This window comes from Aptenodytes patagonicus, chromosome 6, assembly GCF_965638725.1.
Source record: "Aptenodytes patagonicus chromosome 6, bAptPat1.pri.cur, whole genome shotgun sequence".
In the NCBI taxonomy this organism is placed as follows: Eukaryota; Metazoa; Chordata; class Aves; order Sphenisciformes; family Spheniscidae; genus Aptenodytes; species Aptenodytes patagonicus.
In genome coordinates, this window is record NC_134954.1 from 73,981,062 (window position 1) to 74,002,714 (window position 21,653).

The 21,653-nt window shown below is 41.7% G+C and overlaps 1 protein-coding gene and 1 long non-coding RNA gene across 2 annotated transcripts; one reads left to right on the plus strand and one right to left on the minus strand.

The window, feature by feature from the left end:
* Positions 1–1,369: 1,369 nt before the first annotated feature.
* MMADHC (metabolism of cobalamin associated D) lies at positions 1,370–16,266 on the minus strand. The gene is made up of 8 exons (XM_076343152.1): positions 16,214–16,266; positions 15,806–15,856; positions 13,049–13,193; positions 12,564–12,781; positions 9,910–10,015; positions 8,495–8,625; positions 5,391–5,477; positions 1,370–4,039 (listed from the first exon to the last, which is right to left on the minus strand). Exons 2-8 carry the CDS (start codon positions 15,812–15,814, stop codon positions 3,845–3,847), a joined length of 891 nt encoding a protein of 296 aa, XP_076199267.1. The 5' UTR covers positions 15,815–15,856; positions 16,214–16,266; the 3' UTR covers positions 1,370–3,844.
* A 914-nt stretch (positions 16,267–17,180) lies between these two features.
* Positions 17,181–20,668, plus strand: LOC143162556 (uncharacterized). Its single transcript, XR_012995716.1, has 2 exons — positions 17,181–17,307; positions 19,469–20,668. It is a non-coding gene; the product is annotated as an uncharacterized LOC143162556 (long non-coding RNA).
* Positions 20,669–21,653: the final 985 nt, after the last annotated feature.

Sequence of the window (21,653 nt, forward strand, 5' to 3'; positions counted from 1 at the left end):
TTAAAATCCTGTCACCACTACTGTCCTTAGCAGTGATGCCACCAGCTATTTAGGAGACGATGGTGAACCCCATGAGGTTCAACAAGGCCAAGTGCAAGGTCCTGCACCTGGGTCGGGGCAACCCCCGGTATCAATCCAGGCTGGGGGATGAAGGGATGGAGAGCAGCCCTGCCGAGAAGGACTTGGGGGGACTGGTGGAGGAAAAGCTGGACATGAACCAGCAATGTGCGCTCGCAGCCCAGAAGACCAACCGTACCCTGGGCTGCATCCAAAGCAGCGTGGCCAGCAGGTCGAGGGGGGGGATTCTGCCCCTCTGCTCTGCTCTGGGGAGACCCCCCCTGGAGAACTGCGTCCAGCTCTGGAGCCCTCAGCATAAGAAAGACACAGACCTGTTGGAGCGGGTCCAGAGGAGGGCCACGAAAATGATCAGGGGCATGGAACACCTCTGCTATGGAGAAAGGCTGAGAGAGTTGGGGTTGTTCAGCCTGGAGAAGAGAAGGCTCCGGGGAGACCTTCTTGCAGCCTGTCAGTACTTCAAGGGGGCTTCTAAAAAAGATGTCGGCAAACTTTTGAGCAGGGCCTGTTGCGACAGGCCAAGGGGGAATGGCTTGAAACTAAAAGGGGGTAGATTTAGACTAGATAGAAGGAAGAAATGTTTTACACTGAGGGTGGTGAAACACTGTCCCAGGTTGCCCAGAGAGGTGGTGGATGCCCCATCCCTGGAACCATTCCAGGTCAGGCTGGACGGGGCTCTGAGCAACCTGATCTAGTTGAAGATGTCCCTGCCCACGGCAGGGGGTTTGGACTAGATGGCCTTGAGAGGTCCCTTCCAGCCCAAACTATTCTATGATTCTATGGTGGTGTAGAACTTCACTGGGATAATAGCTCATGTAAGATCAGTACCAAGATATTTTAGGAGAGAAAAAGACAACTCTGTAATTTTCCTCCCCACCTTTACTAGGAATTCTGTGGAAAGACATTTAGCTCAGTTCCTCATTTCTTAGGGCACCTAAGCGACGAGTATTTCACCTATAACATTTCTTCAGCCTTTTGACTACTACAAATAACTTCTAGACTTGCATCATTTTAAGCGAATTCTCCATGTATACTAACATGCTCGCAAATGTAACTACACAAAGATAGCACCGCTCTTGTGATGCTCAGCATCACCACTTTAAATAAGCTTTTTATGGAATTTATTGCAAAAAAGAAATTCTGGTATATTTGGTAATGAATTAATAACATCTAGAAATTAATAGCCTCTCTGAATTAAGAGAAATAGTACTTCCCACAGAGCAGTAATCTTTGCTAAGGAGGCAGATGTGCTCTTCTCTTTACCCTAGAAAGGAATTCATTTTGTAACACTGAAAGCTGTTTTGTTTTTTATTATCAGAAGTACAGTAAACACTGTATTCAAGAACTTTTATTTCATAGTAGCAAGTTAATTAATACACAGTATAGCTCTTCTGACGTGAGGGAAATAGAACTGGAATGGTCCTAGCCTCTTTCGAGAATCAAGATGTATGAGAAAATTTTATTTAGAAAAATATCAGGAAATCGCACCTCCCCTCAGATTCTGGCATGAAACGTTAGCATTAGTGAAGTCAAGGCAAAACTCCCACTATCTTCAGTGAGATTTTTGCCTCGGGTTGAAGCCGTTTGAAAAGCCACTGTAAAAGCCCTTTCCAGGACAAAACTTCAAAGGATATCAACTCAAGAACTAGTGTCCCAAGCTTAATTTGGATAGCTGCCTGACAGCTCCCACCCCTTGCAAGACATAGAAAGGGAAGTACAGCAAAGTCACCTGAAGAAAAGATAGCATCAAGTCTTCAATATAGTTAAAAAAAAATACATGAACGATTTCACAGAATTTATTTTTCTAACATTTATCCAACAGTTCTCCACAGCAGTGTACTCCACTGTCCAGCGAGACACTAACCCTTTTTTATCAAATGAGCTAATTTGCATTCTGCAAAATAATTGTATTTTGCAAACAAGACACGACACGTTGCAGCTTCTCAAGCCTTTATAATCCTCTTGATGAGAATGAGGGAAAAAAAATATCAATGCAAGACTTGGAAGTAATACAGCTTTCTTGGACAGTAGAGAGGAGGTCAAGAACTTTGGCTCTGGAAATACAGCACAAATTCCACGACAAAGTGATAAACAAATCCTGCCTCAACAGCCATACACTTCAACCTTGGAATGTGTGCAGGCTAGAGCCAACAGTGATGACAACGATGGTAGGTGAGCAAGATAACCTCTGAATTGCTGGCTTAGTGAGTGAATTTAGAGTAGACAGCACTCGCTCCTCCAGTGCAAAGTCTTCCTCATTTCCACCTCTGTGATCCGGCAGAGTTACGGGCTTGCGGCAATCATTAACAAGGACAGATACAGGCACTTGGTAAAGCATCTGGTTCTAAACCCATTAAAGCCAATAAAAAGACTTTGGTTATAACTGGCTTAGACCCCAAGTAGGAAATAGTAGTAGTATACAAACCTAGAACAAGTTTTAAATCCGTAATTGTTAGTTCACATTGGAAAAAGACACAATGACTAAAATCCCTAGCTACCCGACAGGAAGGTACACCTCCTAGATCATCATCTTGTGCAGCCATTATCCAGACAAAAAGCTGCACTAAGTTTTGACTGAGTCAAGAGTGAAGGATTCCCACTGCTGCACGAACTGGCACAGCTGCTGCAGTGGTGTGTTAACAAACGGCCCCGATAACCGACTGCGATGAGATTACCATCTAGGTTGTGAGTTAGTCTCTGCAGCGAGGCAGCTGACGGAGCTTTGGAATTTCAGGTGCCTTGAATTTTCTTCACTCTTCTCCCTTCAGTAACTTCAACTGTCCTGATTGTTTTTATGATACCTGAAGAGACTGACTAGTTTACTGAAACCTTCCTGTTGAAATATTTTTATAATTGATCATAATTGCAATAATTGATCATAATTGCTCTTTGCGCAGGCATTTCAAAATTCCACAGAGACAAGTCTAAATTGCATCCAAGTACAGGAGAACAGTGATGATATCCAAGCATTGCCCTATTACCTTTTTTTTTTTTCCACAATGTATTTAATGACCTAAGAAAGTTACAAAAGCAACTTTAAATTACATTTACATATATAAACTAATTAAATATATTTAGCTAACACTGAGAAAATGAAATCTCAAGCAACACGAAGACAAAAAAAACATTGAGATGACTGATTCTAGAGTAATTTAAGACTTTTTACTGAGTCTCTGGATGTAGCAGCTGAGTGAACACTTCCCCACTGAAGTAGAGACCACTGAAAGCTTATCTCATTATTCTCATTTTAGAACAGCAAATGAGTGATTAGTCCAGCATTAACTTCTGCAGTTTTTATTAAGTTCTATATTCTGGGAGAACAATTTTATTACTTATTCCACCTTTTTTGCCACTTACTTATTTCAGTAAGTGGCAAAATCCCTGGAAACTTCAGTGGCATCGGGATTTTTAATACTAAGAGCACAGATTTTTTTGACACTGAAAGACAAAATGGTTAAGAAGTGTGGCTTGTAAGATAGTATTAAAAAAGGATATGCAGATAGCTATGTACATGTACGTTTAAACTTGTTCAAGATGAAGGAAACTCACAGCTTAAAATTCATGTAGCACAAAGTTATCCGTTTGAATGTTGTCAATTCATATTCTAAGTCACATGTGGTGAACACATATTCACAAAGACTAAAATAAATAACAGCTACTTTATTATCTAAGAATACCTTAAAGTGTGGCATTTCCTGACAATGCTTAGAGAGAATCATCAAGTAAAAGAATGCAAAGGTCATAAGAACTTGTGAAACCCTGATGACTGCTAGTTTCCACTTAGTTTTCTCATGATAGGGCTGTCAGGTTCAGCGTTAGTGAAAATACTTCCTACAACCACATGAGTACCCCAGATGTTATGACGAATAACTTTGCAGCAGCCAAGATCATCAACGGAAAATCCCAAGTGGCGGTAGCGTTCATCTGTTTCAAACAGAGTGTTGTTTGTGTAAGGTCCAAAAAACTAGGCAGAAAAAAAAAAAGAGAATTTTTCACGTGAACATTTCCAAGAGCATTTAAAATGTCCCCTTTTTAAAACAAAACCTAAGCCCAGAAGTACCAGTTACATCTGTCAGAGGAAATCTTATGCACAGTTTTATTTGTGAAACCTACACAGGAAGCTAAGCAGAGCACCTCTGGTTATACCGACACCCCGTATTTAAACATTTGCCTTTGCCACTGACAGAGCGCTGAAGGCACATCGGTGTTGTTTGAAAGTCTAATCAACTATACTTGCAACAAACCTCAAGTGCTTTGGAAAGGTTCTGCTGCTTCTACAGGCGTTAAGGATAGAACCCTTCTGTGAAATAGCAAAAATAAGACGTGTACCTTTTCAATGAGCCCCCTATAAAGAAAGATGCTTTGAAGAGCAAAAATGTGTGTAAATTTGAAACAAGTATTTCAGTTGCTTTATCTCAAGAGGAAGCTTCTGACCAAAAGCCTACTCCTGATGAACAGGTTATCGGTAAGGATGTTACTGCTGAACTGGAGCCCAAAGACAGAACCTTACTTTTGTCAATCTGTAACTATTCCTTAAATGCGTGGAATTTCTGGGAAGCTTTTAAGCACTATACACACCTTCAACTGCCTGTTCACCTTATAAACATCCCCTGTTAAACCTATTTGCCTCTGTTGACACGATAAATCACTGCCTTCCATAGTGTTTTTAAATAAAAACCCACTAAACTGAGCTTTGCCATGATTATGTTGAACTATGATACAGTTTTAACGGTTAGTTCTCAGACAAAAATACATATACGCTCATGCTTTGATAGAAGCTTTCTCAATTCTCTCTTGTAAGTTTTAAGACTCTTTATGTTTCACAGATGTCTTGGTAAGAAACTGTCAGGTCCTCCCGAGAACTGGTGCAATCTGACAATGAATGCCAACGCTGTTTAATAGGAACAAGCTATTCATTTTTTCTACGTAACAAAGATACCATTAACTAGTGCAAAGAGACTTTTTAAAACCCTCCATCTACACAAATAGGTGTCAGGACTACCAAGTTACCTGGGGAGGGCATAACCAGCCCACTGTGCAGCGACCAAGAGCTTTTGGGCATAAAACTTCCACAGTTATCCAAAATTCAGCTTCATTGCTGAACAACATTCTCCAAACTGCCAACAGCAGTGACAGCTGACACAGTATGGGAACCGGCGTAGGGTTAGTATTCTATCTTAATTTATGAATTATCCTATGGTAACAGCTTCTGGGCAATATGAAAAAGTTGGATTTAACCCATATAGAATGCAAATACCACTGCTAGTTAGGACATAGCAGTGTCCATTGCGCATGCCACACAGCACATAACTTACTGCCAGTCCTGAGGAGGGATCAATGAAGTCAGCCCAATAGCCTTCAGAACAAATTGCATAGCAGATTTCCTTGGCACCATTAATGAACTTAAAGAAAATAAAGGGAAAGAAGGATATCAAATGAGATTTTTGTTACATATATACACATATCAGAACACGTATAAAATATTCTGAAAATGAACAAGCACAGATTTCTTTTGGCCTCTACTAATAAATGAGAAATTCAGCATACTTTCAATAAAAATATTAAGAGGATTAGAATTAATGGCATACATTAGGGTACTCCAATCATACGAGATTTACGAGTGTTCCTTGTGCCAGTCAGTAATGGATTAACAGCTTGTACAAGGAATAACGTAATTGCTTTGATTATTCATGCACATTGCAATCATACCTGTTATCCTCTTTAAGAAGTCAAGCATTACTTCAGGTATTTCTGTGTTATTTCCACGAGTTTACAGATCTCGCCTAAACTCCACAAATTTGACACTAAATGTAGCATTAGATTTTTATAAACACATGAAAAACAGAGTTTTGCTGTAAGGTCTTATCTCAGCCAACAGGACAGTATTACGTAGTTCCTCCTGCACTACAAATGTTTAACTGCAAATGATTTTAAAGAACATTTTAGTTTTGCATCTTGACAGCAAACAGTTCCATAAGCACTTGACTTTTACACCAATCTACACCAATTCTCTTGTTGTAATGAACTGGTGGTCAGGATGAATCACGATTTCAAACTCTCCCACTATTTGATAGTCAAAGTTGTCAGTCATGTTTCAATTACACTGGAGGACACCAGCTGATGTTCCTGAAAATAGTATTTTCAATTAAGCAACATGCCAAGAAGTTCCCTGTTCTGTAACGCGTCATCAAAAACCGCCCTTCTCTGAAGAGACAGCTTAAAGAATATCCTTTTTTTTGTACCAACTTTTCACATCAGCTAATTTGAGAAAATAAGTGGGGGTTTTTTTTGTTGTTTGTTTTTTTTTTTTATTTTAAGTCTTAGGTGTTGAGTTGCAGTCTCAGATACAGAAGAAAATTCAACCAGGCAGATTTAAATCTGTGCTCCTGTATTCTGACATCACGACACAGGGCACAAAGTAATTACACGACCTACAGATTACACAGCACATTTTTTACACAGATAAATCAGCAACAACAGGAGGAGACCTCAGTTACGTGCTTTTAATCACCTAGACCAGCAGTTTTCAAGCCATGTTATGAGGGCCAGCAGGGGCCCATAGAAAATTTCTCAAGCAACCTGCAAAGGTGAGTGAGGAAAAAAAAAAACACAACAAAACACAAAAGTAGAGACGCGATGGTTCCAAAACCATCCATGCACTCTGAGAAAAACACATCCAAGTAGAAAAATCTAAATAGCCAAATACACTGAGCTAGAGTAAAGCACAAATAGAATTCACATAGCTTCCTCAAAACATGAAAGAAATTCCCTAGTCTCATAAAAAAGAAATATTTCTAACTTCAGAATAAATGTAATACTTTATTTACTTTCAGTTATAAAAATTGGATTGTTCTCTATAATTAGTGCCCTTAGCAGCTCAAGGTTTCAAATTTATAGAAATATTATAGTTACTCAGCTTCAGGCCCTTAATGGTCGAAAATAAGGGAAGTTTATCCTTTACAGTAATCTCTTCTGTATTTTGAAGTTTGATGGCTCTGATGATTAACTATGTTTCAACTGTAAATTAAGTCACAAATATAAGTAAGCCATCTGAAGACAGCATTTTAGGCATCACATTTCTGATACAGTACGTCTTTTGATCCGGTGTTGTAACAAGCCCTCAGCAATCACTTAAGAGTGAGGTTAATAAACTCTTGAGATTCACTACTGTAAACATTTAGATTTGGCTGTACATAACCCTCACTACTTTAGCACAAGCCCCTCACATTAGATTAGTATTTTTAAGGTTACTTCTAACCATCTATGAAGCAAAACAAACAGACCATTTTCTTGTGAATTTACTGTTAGTAACCTTTAGGCCGGGAGGTTACATCCAACATCATAACACCCCTACAATGACTATATTAGACTTGACAGGGAGGTGCACAAGGAAGAAAGATGCCAATTAACATATAATTAGACCAGATTACAATGCCAAAGACCAACAGACCATAAATAATTCAAAGAGAAGAACACACTAATGTGAAGGGAATTTTAATTTGTGTGTAATCTTTATGTTGATCCTTCAGACTGCTTCTTCCTTTTTTTGTGGTAACCCTTACACTGCTTTGTACAGGCCACATTTGCAATTTAGAGGATTGAAAAGGACATTACCAGGCTATTTTCAAACATAAATATGACCCTCACTATACAGATGAAAATCCCACAGGATGCTTTTTACTAGTTTTAGAAAAATTGTAACAAATAGTACATAGAAACGTTGGATTTTGAGGTGTTCAGAACGCCAGCGGTGGTGAACAGTGACACCTGCTGGAGTACACACACCAAAAAATCTGAAGAATGTGAAATAAAGTGATTTCCAGAGAGACCTCTAGTGGCAACAGAACAAGACGACAAAGTTCATGAGGATGGTTAAGATGTAATAAATATAACTGATACCCAGGCTAAAAGCATTAACCATACCCATAATCAGAATGGGAAAAAACCCCAGAGCAACCACTTTTAACAAGTGAGGACGCACTCATCGACAGGCTCTGTACTGGATTCTCAATTACATCACGGAAAAACAAAGAGAGCAGTGAAATCCTACAAAATGCATTGTCCTAAAGCTGAAATAGGGTGAGAAAATAGTTGCTGCCCTTTAACTGCAACAGGACAACAATCAAGTATCTTTATTTACTGTAGCATTTTACAACATTTTAGCATACTTTTGGCTCTCCCCACTCTAAAGAATTTAATGGTTCTGAGACATTTCACGTAGAGTAGTCAAAAAGCTACAAAGCTGGAAAAAAGTTATCTCCATTTTATCAGTAAGAGAATGTAGGATTAGCTCAAAAATGCTCTAAGAAGTAATACAGTATATTACTACCAGAGCTAGAAACGGACCAAAATACAGACATAGTTCACAGAAGATTCATCTACAAACAAAAATAAGCCGATGCTACTGTCAGCTACTTACATTTTCTAACAGCATTTCTCTCTCATCCTCCACTTCTTGACTCCATACAGTCATATCATTTTTAGTCTTCTGGGTGACAGTTAATACCGTTAAATGGTTGGCATTCACTTCTGGAAACATTGACTCAAAGTCTAAAAAAAGGGAAACCGGCATGTTATGGCTTGCTCTTACATTTTACTCATGATTTTTCAGTTTTAGACAAATTATTGACCCTACTTTAAAGCCTTCCTTTCATTTAAATCCAAGATACGCGTGTTTCTCACGTCAGATCCAGCAAACAGCATGCTGGTTTGAAGTGCTGATGTTGCTTTTGTGAAAACTAACGCACCTTGGTAAGGTCCTGTTAAAAACAACTTAGGCAATCGAGTTTGCTCTTTCAAGACCTCCTATCTAACTGCAAGATGATAAAAGCCCCACTACTCTGCACATTCCAGAATGTGCAAACAAGTGCCTTTCTTTGCAGAGATGCAACACCAAGTATAGGAATACTTTTTTTGAACGGAACACCACCACGGTTCTCCGCACGCATAAGGCGTGAAGACCCTTATTTTCTGGCTAAGCCACGCTACATGATGCACACCGATTTTTACATTAAATCTTTCAGTAGAAATGCCTCAGATCTACTTCCTAGGACGTGACAGCAGACTCAGTATCAGTAGTGTACTATAGAGACGAGTTGTGACGGTTCTTCCCCTGGGGCAGAAAAGGCCCAAACCCATCATGCTTCTCTCTCTGCATCACCTATTGGACTACAAACAGGAATGCACGTGAAGCACTGAAGTCACGACGAGGCTTCACGGAGCCTTGTTTTCAGTGTGGGAGTTAAAAAACACTTTCCAGAATTAAAAGCCCAAAGGTTCATTCTTTCTTACTCTCTGAAGAGTATGCTCTCTTCAGCATCTAGACTGAGATTTCAGCCAAATTTCAGTCTTTCAGTATATCAGTTTTAAAATTAGAAAGCTTTATTCCAATTTAATTTCAATCATTTCCTCCTTCAGCAAATTAAAGGAGGAAATGATTGACCAATGCTTTCAAGTAGTTTCATAATTTCAATTTGCTATTTTACTACTAAGAAGCAGTGCCAAAAGACTTGATTTTGTTACAAACCGTTTTTTGGACAGCGAATTAGCTCCAGAATCTACCTGACACTAAAGAAGCAGCTGAAAGTTACTCCCTGCCCCAGCTGAGCTTGAATTTAAATGGCACTGAATTTTATATGAGATATAAAGTATTGTCAACAGCGAAGCTTCAGTTTTCATTTTATAGCATGAATTTCTCTTTTGTAAAATATTAACTCTAGATTACCCTTTTCTATTACACATTCTGTGGCATCAGTTACATCAGTCTTTAACTTACATGTTTTTACATTTTAAAAAGTTGTAATTTCTTAGCTATCAAAAAAAGTGAAAATATACCTTTTCGTAACAGTTCAGGACAAGCTTGTACTGCACATTCTACCTTTGCATTTTCAAAGTAAGTTTCAGCGTTATTTATTTGCTGTTTCTGTGGAACATCAGCACCCTGAGAAAAATGAAAATTGTAACTTTCCCGTGCATTAATATATAACAGGAATAACTTTGTACACCAGACTATGTTTTTGTGACTAAATGTCCACTGATACACCCAAGCAGTTTCACAGAAAGATCATTTGCAGTGAGACTTAAAATTCGTTTTTCAAATCTTAAAAGTGGAACAGATACAGGTATAACCTATTGCTTAAACCTATACAGAAATTTTAAGCTTTATGTATTATTGTAACCGTATTATCTCAAAGCCTTAACCAATACAGAAATTTTTGAAAAATATCCTCCTGAAACAATGGCCTCAAGTATTCAATACAACAGCAATTGATAGATTTCAGACATACACACATTACCTGAGCCAGAATAAAACTTTTATTTTAAAGCTACACAACAGTTCTAGAGCTCCGTACTATCAGTATTTTTAGGCTTAGCTGTCGAAGCTTGAAACGGTAGCAGAACAGCTTTCCAATAACAGCATTTTTATTCTTTACAGTCTTTTAGTTCTACAGTTTAAAAAAAAAAACAACAAAACAACAAACAAGAAAACTGAAAAAACCCCAAAACACACCAAACCCCAGATTCTTGTGGGTATGTTACAAATGGAGCACCTGTACATTAGATATATAGCATTTATGCTTAAAATACCTTTAAGAAGGTAGTAACAACAGCTGCCGCCTTTGGGATAGCAACTGTTATGTAATAGGCACAGAATGCCTTAATACAGTTTTCCTAGCTCTAACTGTGCCATAATTTACAAGGAATTTCAGTAAGTTTCTCTAAGACTGAAATTACAACGTTGAGTAGTACATTAATTCCTACCTAACACCTGTTTGTATCTAGGGAAAACTGTTACATTGAAAACACAGTGTGGCTAGCATTTTTGTTCTAGAAAGTAACATTCAAGAATAGCAAAAAAAACCCCCCCAAAACGCCAAACAGCAAAAAAATAAACACAACAATAGACAAACAACAGACATTAACTGCAGTTTCAATATGTATGTTTCCACATGTATCTTGCATTACGATTGCAAAGTCATTGGGACGGATCAGTTGGTACTTCAAGCCTGACAAACCAGCAGTTATGCTGGTAAGCTTCTTTTCTTCCTAACTACAGGATGCTTCTCTTACCGGAACGGTAGTTCATTGTGATTTCTTGTCTACTACTCCCATCCTAGCCGGCTAAACACCACTTACACAGTACATACGCTTAGTCTCTTGATGACAGCGCGCCTGCTATGGCCATTTTCCAAAGATCAGTATCACTTTCTGATATTGATAGGCTGGTAGGCCCATTTACTCTGCTCAGATGAAACTAATACATCAATCTCAGGTACACAGAGGTCAGAGAAGTTTGCCATTTCTCTGACCGGTTCAAGGACTGGTGCACAAGCTTCAGCGGCACTGAGCTTTTCTCCTGCTTGCTGCAGCAACCTATGGGAGGTTCCTGCATTCAGCTGATCCCATCATTCAAATCTGGGTCCTCTCCTAGGATGAGTAGTTCAGCATTTTTGTGAGCTAATGCTGTTCGTGGATTCCTAAACACCACTGGTATGAAGCAGAGCTGACTCTTCCTGACTTTCTGAATACCGGTTGCAAAACCTGTCTCTGCTCTTTCCAGTTTCTCCCTTCCATTTTGGACAGCAACAGCTGCACCAGGCATTTCATTATACAAGTAATCTTGCTAGAAAGCAGACGTATTCAGTGCACCTGGTTTGCACTAAATGAACTAAACTAGAATTTTCTGTTGGGCTTTTAATGGAAAGTATGATCCACCCAAGCTGAAAACAGAATCTGGGGAGCTCACCAGAAGCTCATGTTTTCTGAACACTTTGGAATACAATGCTACATTTACAAAAAACGCTATACAGTGTTTTTACAATGGAGATTTGCTAGTTGACTTCCAAAGTCTGAGCATGTCACAAACTCGGAGAACCTGGAAAGTTGAGTCAGCAGCTAGTAGCAATCAACATTTGTTGAAACGTTGCGATCATGCTAGCAATTATCAAGCTGCTTGTTGTTAATAATGCACCTGACTCGCTGCAAGCTCTGCCATCGCCAAAACGCAGTCTCATTGTGAGACCTGAGGTACGTTGATCTGCTGATCTGCTTCTCCTGTGTGAATTCAATGGTTGTCAGAACTAAGCAGGCAGATCTAAACACTGTCCAAACTATGTAAGTCCAGATCCATTAAATGAAATAGTGAAGAAACTACCAACCCCGTTTGATAAAAGGTGGTGAGACTTGGTAAACAGCAGGTTTTGAAACTGAAGTTTTCTTTTCCCATATCCATATAATTAAGTCACTACTAAAATGCTATTTCACTAAGCACTGCTTAGTCAAAAAAACGACACCCTGAAATAGTTCTTTCTCCTCGAAGAAAAAACTTCAGCTAGGTTCTGTGTAATCTCTCGCTCACCCCAGTTGAAGGTCATCTTTCAAAACCATCTAGAAAATCAACAATATCATTTTTTCAGGAGGAAGAGAGATTAGTTATGTTTCTCTTAGACAAGAAATATCAGTTTCACATAGAAGCAGCCTGTTCTTACCTGAAATTCATTTATGTATTGTGCCATTACAAATTCATGCCTTTCACTTGCTGAAGGCTCTGCTAATATATCAGGCAGACTTTTTGGAACCTGGCTTTTCTTCTGAGAAGCAGTGCCATTTAGGTGACAGTCAAACCCAATATTACCAGGCAACTGGAATCTCTGGTCCTGAGGACCAAATGGACCCATTACTTCATCTGGCCATACAGTTCTTGGACCTGCAAAAGTCAAGGCGTTGCTTTAGTCATCCCATCTAAAAAGAAAGGGAGGGAAAAAAAAAAAGGAAGAAAAACCTCTCCCATATCTGTATTTGATCACAAATATCTGTATTTGATCACAATCATATATAACCGAAGTAACCACAACACACAAGTAAAAGGAGGGGCCCTGACATAAAAAGCACACTTCAGACTTCCCAGATTTATATGGGGTGCAAAGTTCTGATAGCACACGAATTCAAAGAAAATGAATTTGCTTTTTCTTACATAAATCAGGAGGTGTAGCAGCAACATGAGGCTCATCTGAGCCAGAGGAACCTGCTGTAGAAAAAGCCTTGGGATTTACAACTCTTTTGACTAAGGAATAAAACCCTGGTAGGTAGGTGACCAATCTTGCTCTGTTACAGAGCACCTGAGAAGACAAAAACAAAATAAGTATTACATACTGCTAGCAAAAACACTAGTTTAAGTACAGCTTTGTGGATCACAAGAGAAATCCTCGCTCGATAATTAAATTTTAACTCGACAATTTTAATTATGATCAACTGTGTTTCTATAAAATCAAGTTTTAGAAGCACTTTATTATTACTTTTATATTTTACTAGTAATAGTATTCTAAGTAAAGGAAAAGCCTCGAAAACACTTATTGAAAGGCCTTCTCATGTGAGGAAGGGACCCCGAAAAGTTTAAATAGCACCACTGAAACCCCACAACCTAAACTAAGCTATGGATGAGGATTGTTTCCATGATTATTGCCATGCATGTCATTGCTTCCATGATTGCCACAATTCAATCACGGGACTGATTAGCAGAAATACCTAGAAATATTGTTAATTAAGTAAACGCTGATATCCAAGACGTTTGCCTCAAAGGCTAGCACAAATGTTAGCCAGCCTAGATTCCTACTTCTTAAAAGACTGGAGGGAGACACAGGATAGTATCACTCCAGATACGTCTTGTAGCTTTCATCTAGGAGCACGCATACGTCTGTGCTTACACACATTTCTTCGCCAGCAAAGGACACACACCAACAGCTCTGAACTATGCAGGGAGGTATGCGTATCAAAACAGGTAGGCATGGTAATTTCAGCTTCTTTCTTTTGCTCTCAAAATCCGTAAACATTTAACATGTGCAAAACTTAAGTTAGTGCAGCCAGTGTTATTTAGATTTGCAAACTCAGTACATGCGCTCATTTACGAGCAAGTATTACTGCAAACAGATCAGTATGGTGGTCAAAATGCCAATAAGCCATAAAACCTTTATGAATTCCGTGGTCTCAGAATACACCAGAAAATCTGCTTCATGCCACAGAGTTGTACTGTCAACATAACTTTTCAATTGCTGAAGATGATTCTATCAGAAACTCATTCAGCCACACAGTAAACAGAAAATGATGCAATGCTATCTCCCTGAGCGTGCAAACAATCTCAACGACAGGACTCCAAAGAGCCCTGGCTCCAAGAGCCAGTAGCCCCTCACCATGAGGATTAACTCCGAGGCCCAATGACAGTATTTTAAGTAGTAACATGAGCAACTGTTACTGGGTTTCTTTTTGTGGGTTTTGTGTTTTGTTTTTTTAAACAAGAAATATCCAAGTGACATGATTAAACTGAAAAGTCTGATCTATTTTTTACACTGTAAAAACAGATCGACAACTTTCATGATGCATTTACACATGCATAACAGAAAAATAACCAATCATACACTCAAAACGTAGAGTTAGAAGTGTAATTTTAAAAAAATTAAAGACTACTTAACTCTAGCACAAAACTACTAACACTCTTGACTGCAGTTGCACAAAAGCATGCATTACTGGAAAATATAAATCCCACCTGCCATAGCTTATGTGCTTTCGTAAAACTTTATTTTCCAGGTGAGGGAAAGAAATTCTTTTGAGAAACTAACATAAAGGGATTTTCCCTAAGTGCTGTATTCTTGATTCTATAAAAGTTCATGCATGTGTAAACTAAATATGTATGCAACAAGGTTACTTCAAAAAAAAAAAAAAGTGAGAAAATGGTACTGTTTATATGTTTAAGATAAAAACTCTATTCAAAGTACCAGGACCTAAGTCAGTAAGCATCAGTTTCTTACATACCACCTCTGCATAAACATACAATGTCTAATAAGTTCTACCAGCATCACGAAGACTCAAATGCATAAAGGCATGTTTGATTTTCTGACTTAAATCATGTCTTTACAGTTAAGGCCTTAAACTGCCTAGTTCTAAAACACTGCTAGGGTTTAAGAGGTTCCTGTAACAACAACACAAGTCTGCTGATTCCACTTCAATGTTTTTTTTCCTCTATTACGTAAAAGCGCTATTGAAATTCATTTTTGCATAATGATTATATTACAGGTAAAACAGATGCAAACAATTACAGCTGACATGTAATTACAAGAAAAAAGCATTTCTTCTTATAATCAGGATCACTTAACATTGAGAGGTTAGCGTTAATTACAGATATGTTGACTGAGCTCACTTACGCAAATATTTACATACCTAGCATTACACAACTGAAAAAACACCGCTGAAATCAATAAATTATTCATGTCTCCGTGGCAAAACTAAATCAATAAAGCACGTTTCATTTTTCAGTCTGAAAGTACCCCGGTGAACCTGAGTGTTTTACCTTAACTCATGACGTTAAAAAACCCCCAAACAAAACAGATCCTACTTAAATCCTCAACTCAATTATCCCCAGATACCCACAGAAATGGGCTTCCAAAACTTAGACAGAAGGATGACGATACCACTGCCTTCTAGTAACAGCGTACCTCGGTATAACTCAGATTTTTATCAACGACTCCCCCACAAACAGGATGATTTAAGGCAGCTTTAAAGGAGAAATGCAGTGCAAGCGTCCCGCGTGACGCGGAGAAGCGCTCTCCTCCGGCGGCGCCGGTCTGCCTTCTCACCGGGACCGGGCGCGGGTTTACAGCCACCCCCGTACCCCAAGCCCAAAGGAGAAGGGGGCCGCTACGGCGCCAAGGCCCGGGAGGCGGGGATCCGCGTTACTCACATTAGCCATCGCAGACGGTGGGCTCCCTCCCGCCGACAGGCCCGGCTGCCCCTGGAAGAGAAGCGAAGGCGCTGGCCTCCGAGGCGCCGCCCGGGCAGGCCGCGCTCCGACCGGACCGGGGCTGCCCGCGCACCTCCCTGCCTCCGAGCGGCCTCCCCTCCTGCCCGCTCCCCACCCCGCCTGGCGGGACCGGACCGGACCGGACCGGCGGGGCCGATCGCCCCTCGCGGCCGCCCCCCGTTTCCCCGACAGCGGTCCCGCAAAGCACCGCGGCGCTGCCCGCTCGTTACAGGCCCGGCCGCCCGCGGCCGAAGCCTGCCAGCGCCAGGCGACGGGAGGGGAGGGGGAAGCACGGCGGGGCCGCCCCGGAGAGAGCACCGGCGGCGGCGGAGCCACCGCACCTCTCACCTCTTCCTGCAAAATGGCGCCGGCCGCCGTCCCCCGGCGCACCCGCGCGACGGGCGTCCGCCCCGCCCGTCCCCAAGCCGGGCGAGCCGATCCACCGACACCTCGATTAGCGTGGTGAGGGAGCAGACGCGGAGGGGGGGGGTGGTGAGTCGTTCGGCAGTCGATTGCTCGGGACCGAGGATGGGGCGGCGGGAAGGCCCGGAGGGGAGCGGCCGGGGCCGGGGCCGTTGGGCGGCGGCGGCCCCTCGGGGCGGGCCGGGCCGCCGTACCGGAGGCCGCTGGTTCTCCTTGTCTTGGCGCGGCGAGGGGCGCCCACGGCTGCCCCTGCGGGGGTTCCTCGGAGTCGTGGTGTCAGCACCACGGTTCCCGGCGGTGCAGTACCCGTTGGGTGCACCAGGAGTCAGTCACGTAACGGGAACCGGGCTGCCGTTGCACACGCCGCCCCCCCGCCCTCGGCTGGGGCTTTCTGGGGCCGGGGAGTACAATGAAGTCGAAAATGAGTAAAAGAGGGGGGGGGGGGGGGTGTTGTTGAAGAAAACGCAGGGGGAGCTTCTCGGCCACCGAAAGGCCGCTGGGCCCAGGGATTTCCTGGACGAGAACGGGGAGCGTTAAGTGCCGCTTCTGCTAACAAAACTGGTCCTCGAGGGCGATACGTAGTTTCCTCAAACAACTTTTACAAAATAAGACTAAAACCCTCCTTCAGTGGACCAAAGGCTTTTTTCCCCTCGCTTTCTTTCGGCGAGCTACGCTGTCTCCCTGGTCCTACATTTTGGGATCTGGGGCGAGGTTTGCTTACAAAGCCGGCTTTAATTTAAAATGAACCTTCCCGTTATGAACTAGGCTTGTGCTGAGGTAGTTCCGTGGGCTGAGCTTTAAAACACCTATTTATGTACTTGCTGCTACATAAAATTAATTAGCTGCAGAAGTTACAGACGCACCCGTACGCATTGACAGCATTCTCCTTTGTGTGGCAACGGAGCAGCTTGGTGGTACGAGCCGGCTGGAAGCCCTGCGCAGAAGGACTCTCCGGTGCTCCAGGGCAAAGAGAAGGGGCCATGGTTTTACTCTGCTCTACTCACCCTCTGCGGTTGAAGGTGCTCCAGGCTGCGTTTGTGGGCAAGCCTTTGCTGCTCCAAGAAAAAGGGGCTTACGTTTGGTATTGAGCCCTGCTGACTCTATGGGTTCTGCTGAACAGATAGATCGCTACCCACAGAATGTATGTTGAATATATACACCAAGTCAGTGAGGCTCAGCTAGAGTACGGATTGCAAAGCCGCATCCCTGGGCACGTGTAGAGTTCCTGCGCGTGCTCCCTCTTCGTTTGCAGAATTGTACTGGTTTTCCAGTACATAACCTGGGTTCAAATCGCCGTCCTCTTTTTTTTCTAATGCCACCTGGAACATGACACGTTTGCCCCCCTCTGGCCTGAAGTGTATTTGTAGGAAGGATTGTCTTAGGTCCTTCTTTTTCATCTTCATATTGGCCTTTTTCCTCATCCACTTCAAACACTTTACCCATCATGCCATATCTACCAAATCCATGACTTCTCATATGCTATGTCTTTGTAGCTTTTCTAACAAGGCTATCTTTATCAATTTTCTAATTCTGAGTCCGGAATAGCCTTCCACAGGCACTGTGCTGAACAACCTCGTCATCTTTGTCTTCAGGTTCAGTCCTTTTTGTTTGCCTAGCACAGGCAATCACCCTCTGTATCTTGCTTTCTCATAAATCTTGTCAGCGACGGAAAGGGGAAGGGAGAAAGCTTTGTAGCTAGCTTAAGACTCAGTATTGTTTTCAGGTAGCTTTTTTGTCATTTTTTCAATATTGTGATTTAATTTAGATCATGACCTCTTTGAGGCAAAAACCTCCCTACTTGCATATGTGGAAAGTGCTGTGCATACTAATGCAACTATTTAAATGCTGAATTAAAAATATCAGGGGAGAGGTGCCCAAACCCAAGTCTTCTTTAAAGCTAATATAAAAGAGCTGTGTTGCTGTTTGCTTCTGCAGTAGGGGAGAAACGCCCACAAGCCATGTTGGAATACTAGGATTAAGACTCTTCTTTCTTATTTTTTGCCATTTCTTTGCTGTCTGTTCAAAGCAGCGATGCTGGTTAAGGAAAGGGAACTTTAATCTCTCCCTTCAAAATAAAAGATTGGGCGTTCAGATCCGTCAGTGAACGTGCACATGGCCTTTAATTTACTTTAGTTGTAAACCAGATATTTCTGGACAATTTTTTTTTGCTTTGCTGCTGGTTTATTAGCATAAACCAGTTCTAAAGGTTTCAATACATAACTTGATAGCCAAAAATCAGAGCAAGACATTGTTTTTGTTGTTCATAGTAATAATATTCAACCCTACAATGTTCTTATTGCATTTAATAGAATTTCTGCTTTATTTTATTAGGATCAAGAGAAAATTCTTATATCCAATTCTAAACAATATGATATATTAGATGACTATAATGTTGCAATTTTTATTCTTGTATTTTTTCATGAGAACACTTGCTCACTATTGCATGCTACTCAACTATTTTATTAATTTAATGTTAGCACACTTAATTCTCATTTGCTTTTGAATTAAATATTCACGTCGAATCTCTGAACTTCAGCAAAAAAAGGCTAGAGAAATTCAACTGTAACTCTTTACAGAACGTAATTTATTTCCTCTAATAGGAAAGCACTCTGGATTACATTCAGTCTGTATTAACTTGTCCTTAGGCAATCCCAATTTATCTTCTCTCCAGGGTTAGCACTTCAAGATACTCAAATCAATCAATGAGGTATCATCCCCTGAAGTTTGTGGCCTGAATTCATAAAGATTAATTTCAATAAAGTTTCTACCTCTATTCAAAGGAGACTGCAAAATCAAACGATCCAATTACAGATTTATCAAATATTAATCATGAAAATCTTCCAGATCTTTCTGATGCCAACATTCTTCTCCCCTGGTGTCAGGAAAGTAATTAGCGGCTGGCTTTGATTAAATTCTTCCCTCAGAGATTACTTTTCTCAGTTTGGGGGAGAGGAAGGAATGCACACAAGCTGATACCTAATTCCTCATTTTTAAGTCTTTTCTGAAAAATACACGTCAGTTCAGTTAACAGGACACTTCCTTCCATGAAGATGGAAGAAACAGTCTCCGTCCAGGAACCTGCAGCAATTTTAACAGTGAAACCTGACGTGCACGACCAGCTTTCCCTGTTGTGTTACTGAGATGCTCTTTTTCCTTATCAGTCTTTTTTTTTTGTGACAGTGGCTTCCTCTCAGCAGTTTGAACATGCAGCACGGGGAAGAGTCTCAGCAGCTGCAGCAACATCAGAGCGAGAGGGACCCGAAAAGGAACTTTCCCAGTCACCATCGCCCTCTGCCTGAAAACCGAACTCCAAGCCCTGGTTGGTGTTCTCCTTCACCATCCCCAGACTTGCTGGATTCCTTGGTCTGCAAGCAGAGGAGCCAGAGGTGCCTCTGAGAAGCTGTTTTGGTACCTAAGACAAGCAAAGGGTGAATTTTCAGCCCTTCCCCACTCTGCTCTTCCAGGGGCCCAGAGAAGCTGTGGAAACTCCATCCTTGGGGGTCTTCAAAACTCAATGGGATGAGGTCCTGGAATTGGACTGGAGAGCTCCAGAGATCCAGCGTGGAAACGTGGCTTTTCCTATCATCAGGTGCTTCTGCGTTCATGAAAATCAGAGGGCTCTTCTCACACAAACATCAAATGCTCCTGGACAGTTCAGTGTTTGTCATCCAGCACCCGCACCGGTACAGATAGACGTGGCGTCTTCAGCATCTGCTCAGCTCCGTGGCACCCGCTGTTGTAACCTGTTTCCTTGGGTTGTGAGTGATGGACCTGGATTCCTGTCCTGTTCGGTACGGGGGAAGTTTGTCTTTCTGCAGAGAACCGTGTACTGTTCCTGAAGCACGTACGTTGCTACATAAAGCCCAGCCTCGAGGGGCTTCTCCTGTCCTCTTCGCTTGTTGCAGGAACAAGACCTTAATCAAAACCTCTTTGTCTTCATCTTTATTCATTAGCTGAAAGGTAAAATTTTTTTAAGCCCGTCCAAATAGAGGCTTTTGGAATTCTTCCGTAAGCATTAGAGTTGCAGCTTTTGCCTATTTTCCCAAAGCGAGGGTTTCCGTCCTTAGCGTGGGTCTTTGCTGCTTATGTGGCCCAGTTCACCCTGCAGTTAATCAGGTGTGGTTCATCTGAAGGCAGTGGAATTGTACCTGATTATGAGAGCGGTGGGTTTTTGTTTGTAGGTGCTTATCTGAATACTGCAGAAGCTTGTTAAGTGGTCATAAAAATAATGAGATATTCTTTATTCTTATTGTACTTATATAAGAAACTTTAAAATGCGTTTTAAAGTATCTCCATTTCTGTGCAATGATGGATAGTGCTGGCGCTTGCAATTTACCTAATGGCATCCATTAAACTTCATTAGGAATTTGTTAAACCGAAGTTAAAATCGTTGACATTGATTTTTGATCTCTAAAACCCGCTCGCAGCAAATCAGTAACTGAGCATGCCAGAAGCCAGCCGACTCTCGTAGCGTGCCGGTCACATTCCCTGTGGTTCGAACGTGCTTCATGAGCAATGGCAGAGGGAGGGAGGAGGGTCTCAGCCTGCGGCCCCTGTGACATTTAGGAGCACCACGGGTCTGACCTGCAGAGCTTAGCCCTGGGCCCGTGCTCTTTGGGTTGACAGTCTTTAGCTGTCACATTGCCTGCCTGTGTCGCTGCCCCGGTCGGAGAAGTTCTAGTCTCTAAGCTCTAACCCGGCCTCTTTGCTTATTCATTTCATTCCCCACATTTATTTTTTTCTTACATATACAACTGCGGCTCCCCCTTCACTTGACCTGCTAAACCTCGTGTTTGAAATGAGGAATGTCTGTTCCCGAGTGCCAGTGAAATGGTGATGAAGTAGAAGGGAAGAAAGGTTTTAAGGCACTCTTTTTCTAGAAAAGTAAACATCCTCTGCTATAGGAAGAGTAAACTTCCCCTGGAAATGTATGTGTTTATACGAACAATCTCTTTCTTCTGGCATTTCCAGATACTAGGCTGGGACATTTGTTTGCCACCACTGGGAAAAGAGGCTTTTTAGTAAGTGGTGCAAATGCACGAGATAAGTCTTAGCATGGCTTGTTTTCTTTTTGGAAAGACATCCCCCCCCCCCCAGGCCCTGGATCTATTTCTGTGAACCTGAAAGGGATTTCAGCCTTCATCTCGGGGCGTTGCTCTGTGTCTCATTCAGCTCCCCTGCCCGTTTGAAAGTACATCCGAATGAACAGACAGAGGACGAGGGCATTTCCCCGATAACTGGCTGGGTCTAACTCTGCCAGAGCTTAGGGAGCTTTACTGGAAACCCTTTACCACCATAACTTCCCCTGTATCTGTAAACTAACAGTTTACATTTTTACCAAAGAAAGAAATTTATCAACCATCCC

Bases quoted from the DNA above. Each gene is read 5' to 3' on its own strand.
- MMADHC (XM_076343152.1), bottom strand. The intron at 10,016-12,563 runs GTAAGAACAGGC...CATTTTTCTCAG, and splicing joins AATACATAAATGAATTTCAG to GGTGCTGATGTTCCACAGAA. The intron at 8,626-9,909 runs GTATATTTTCAC...CCCTTTTTTTAG, and splicing joins TCCTGAACTGTTACGAAAAG to ACTTTGAGTCAATGTTTCCA.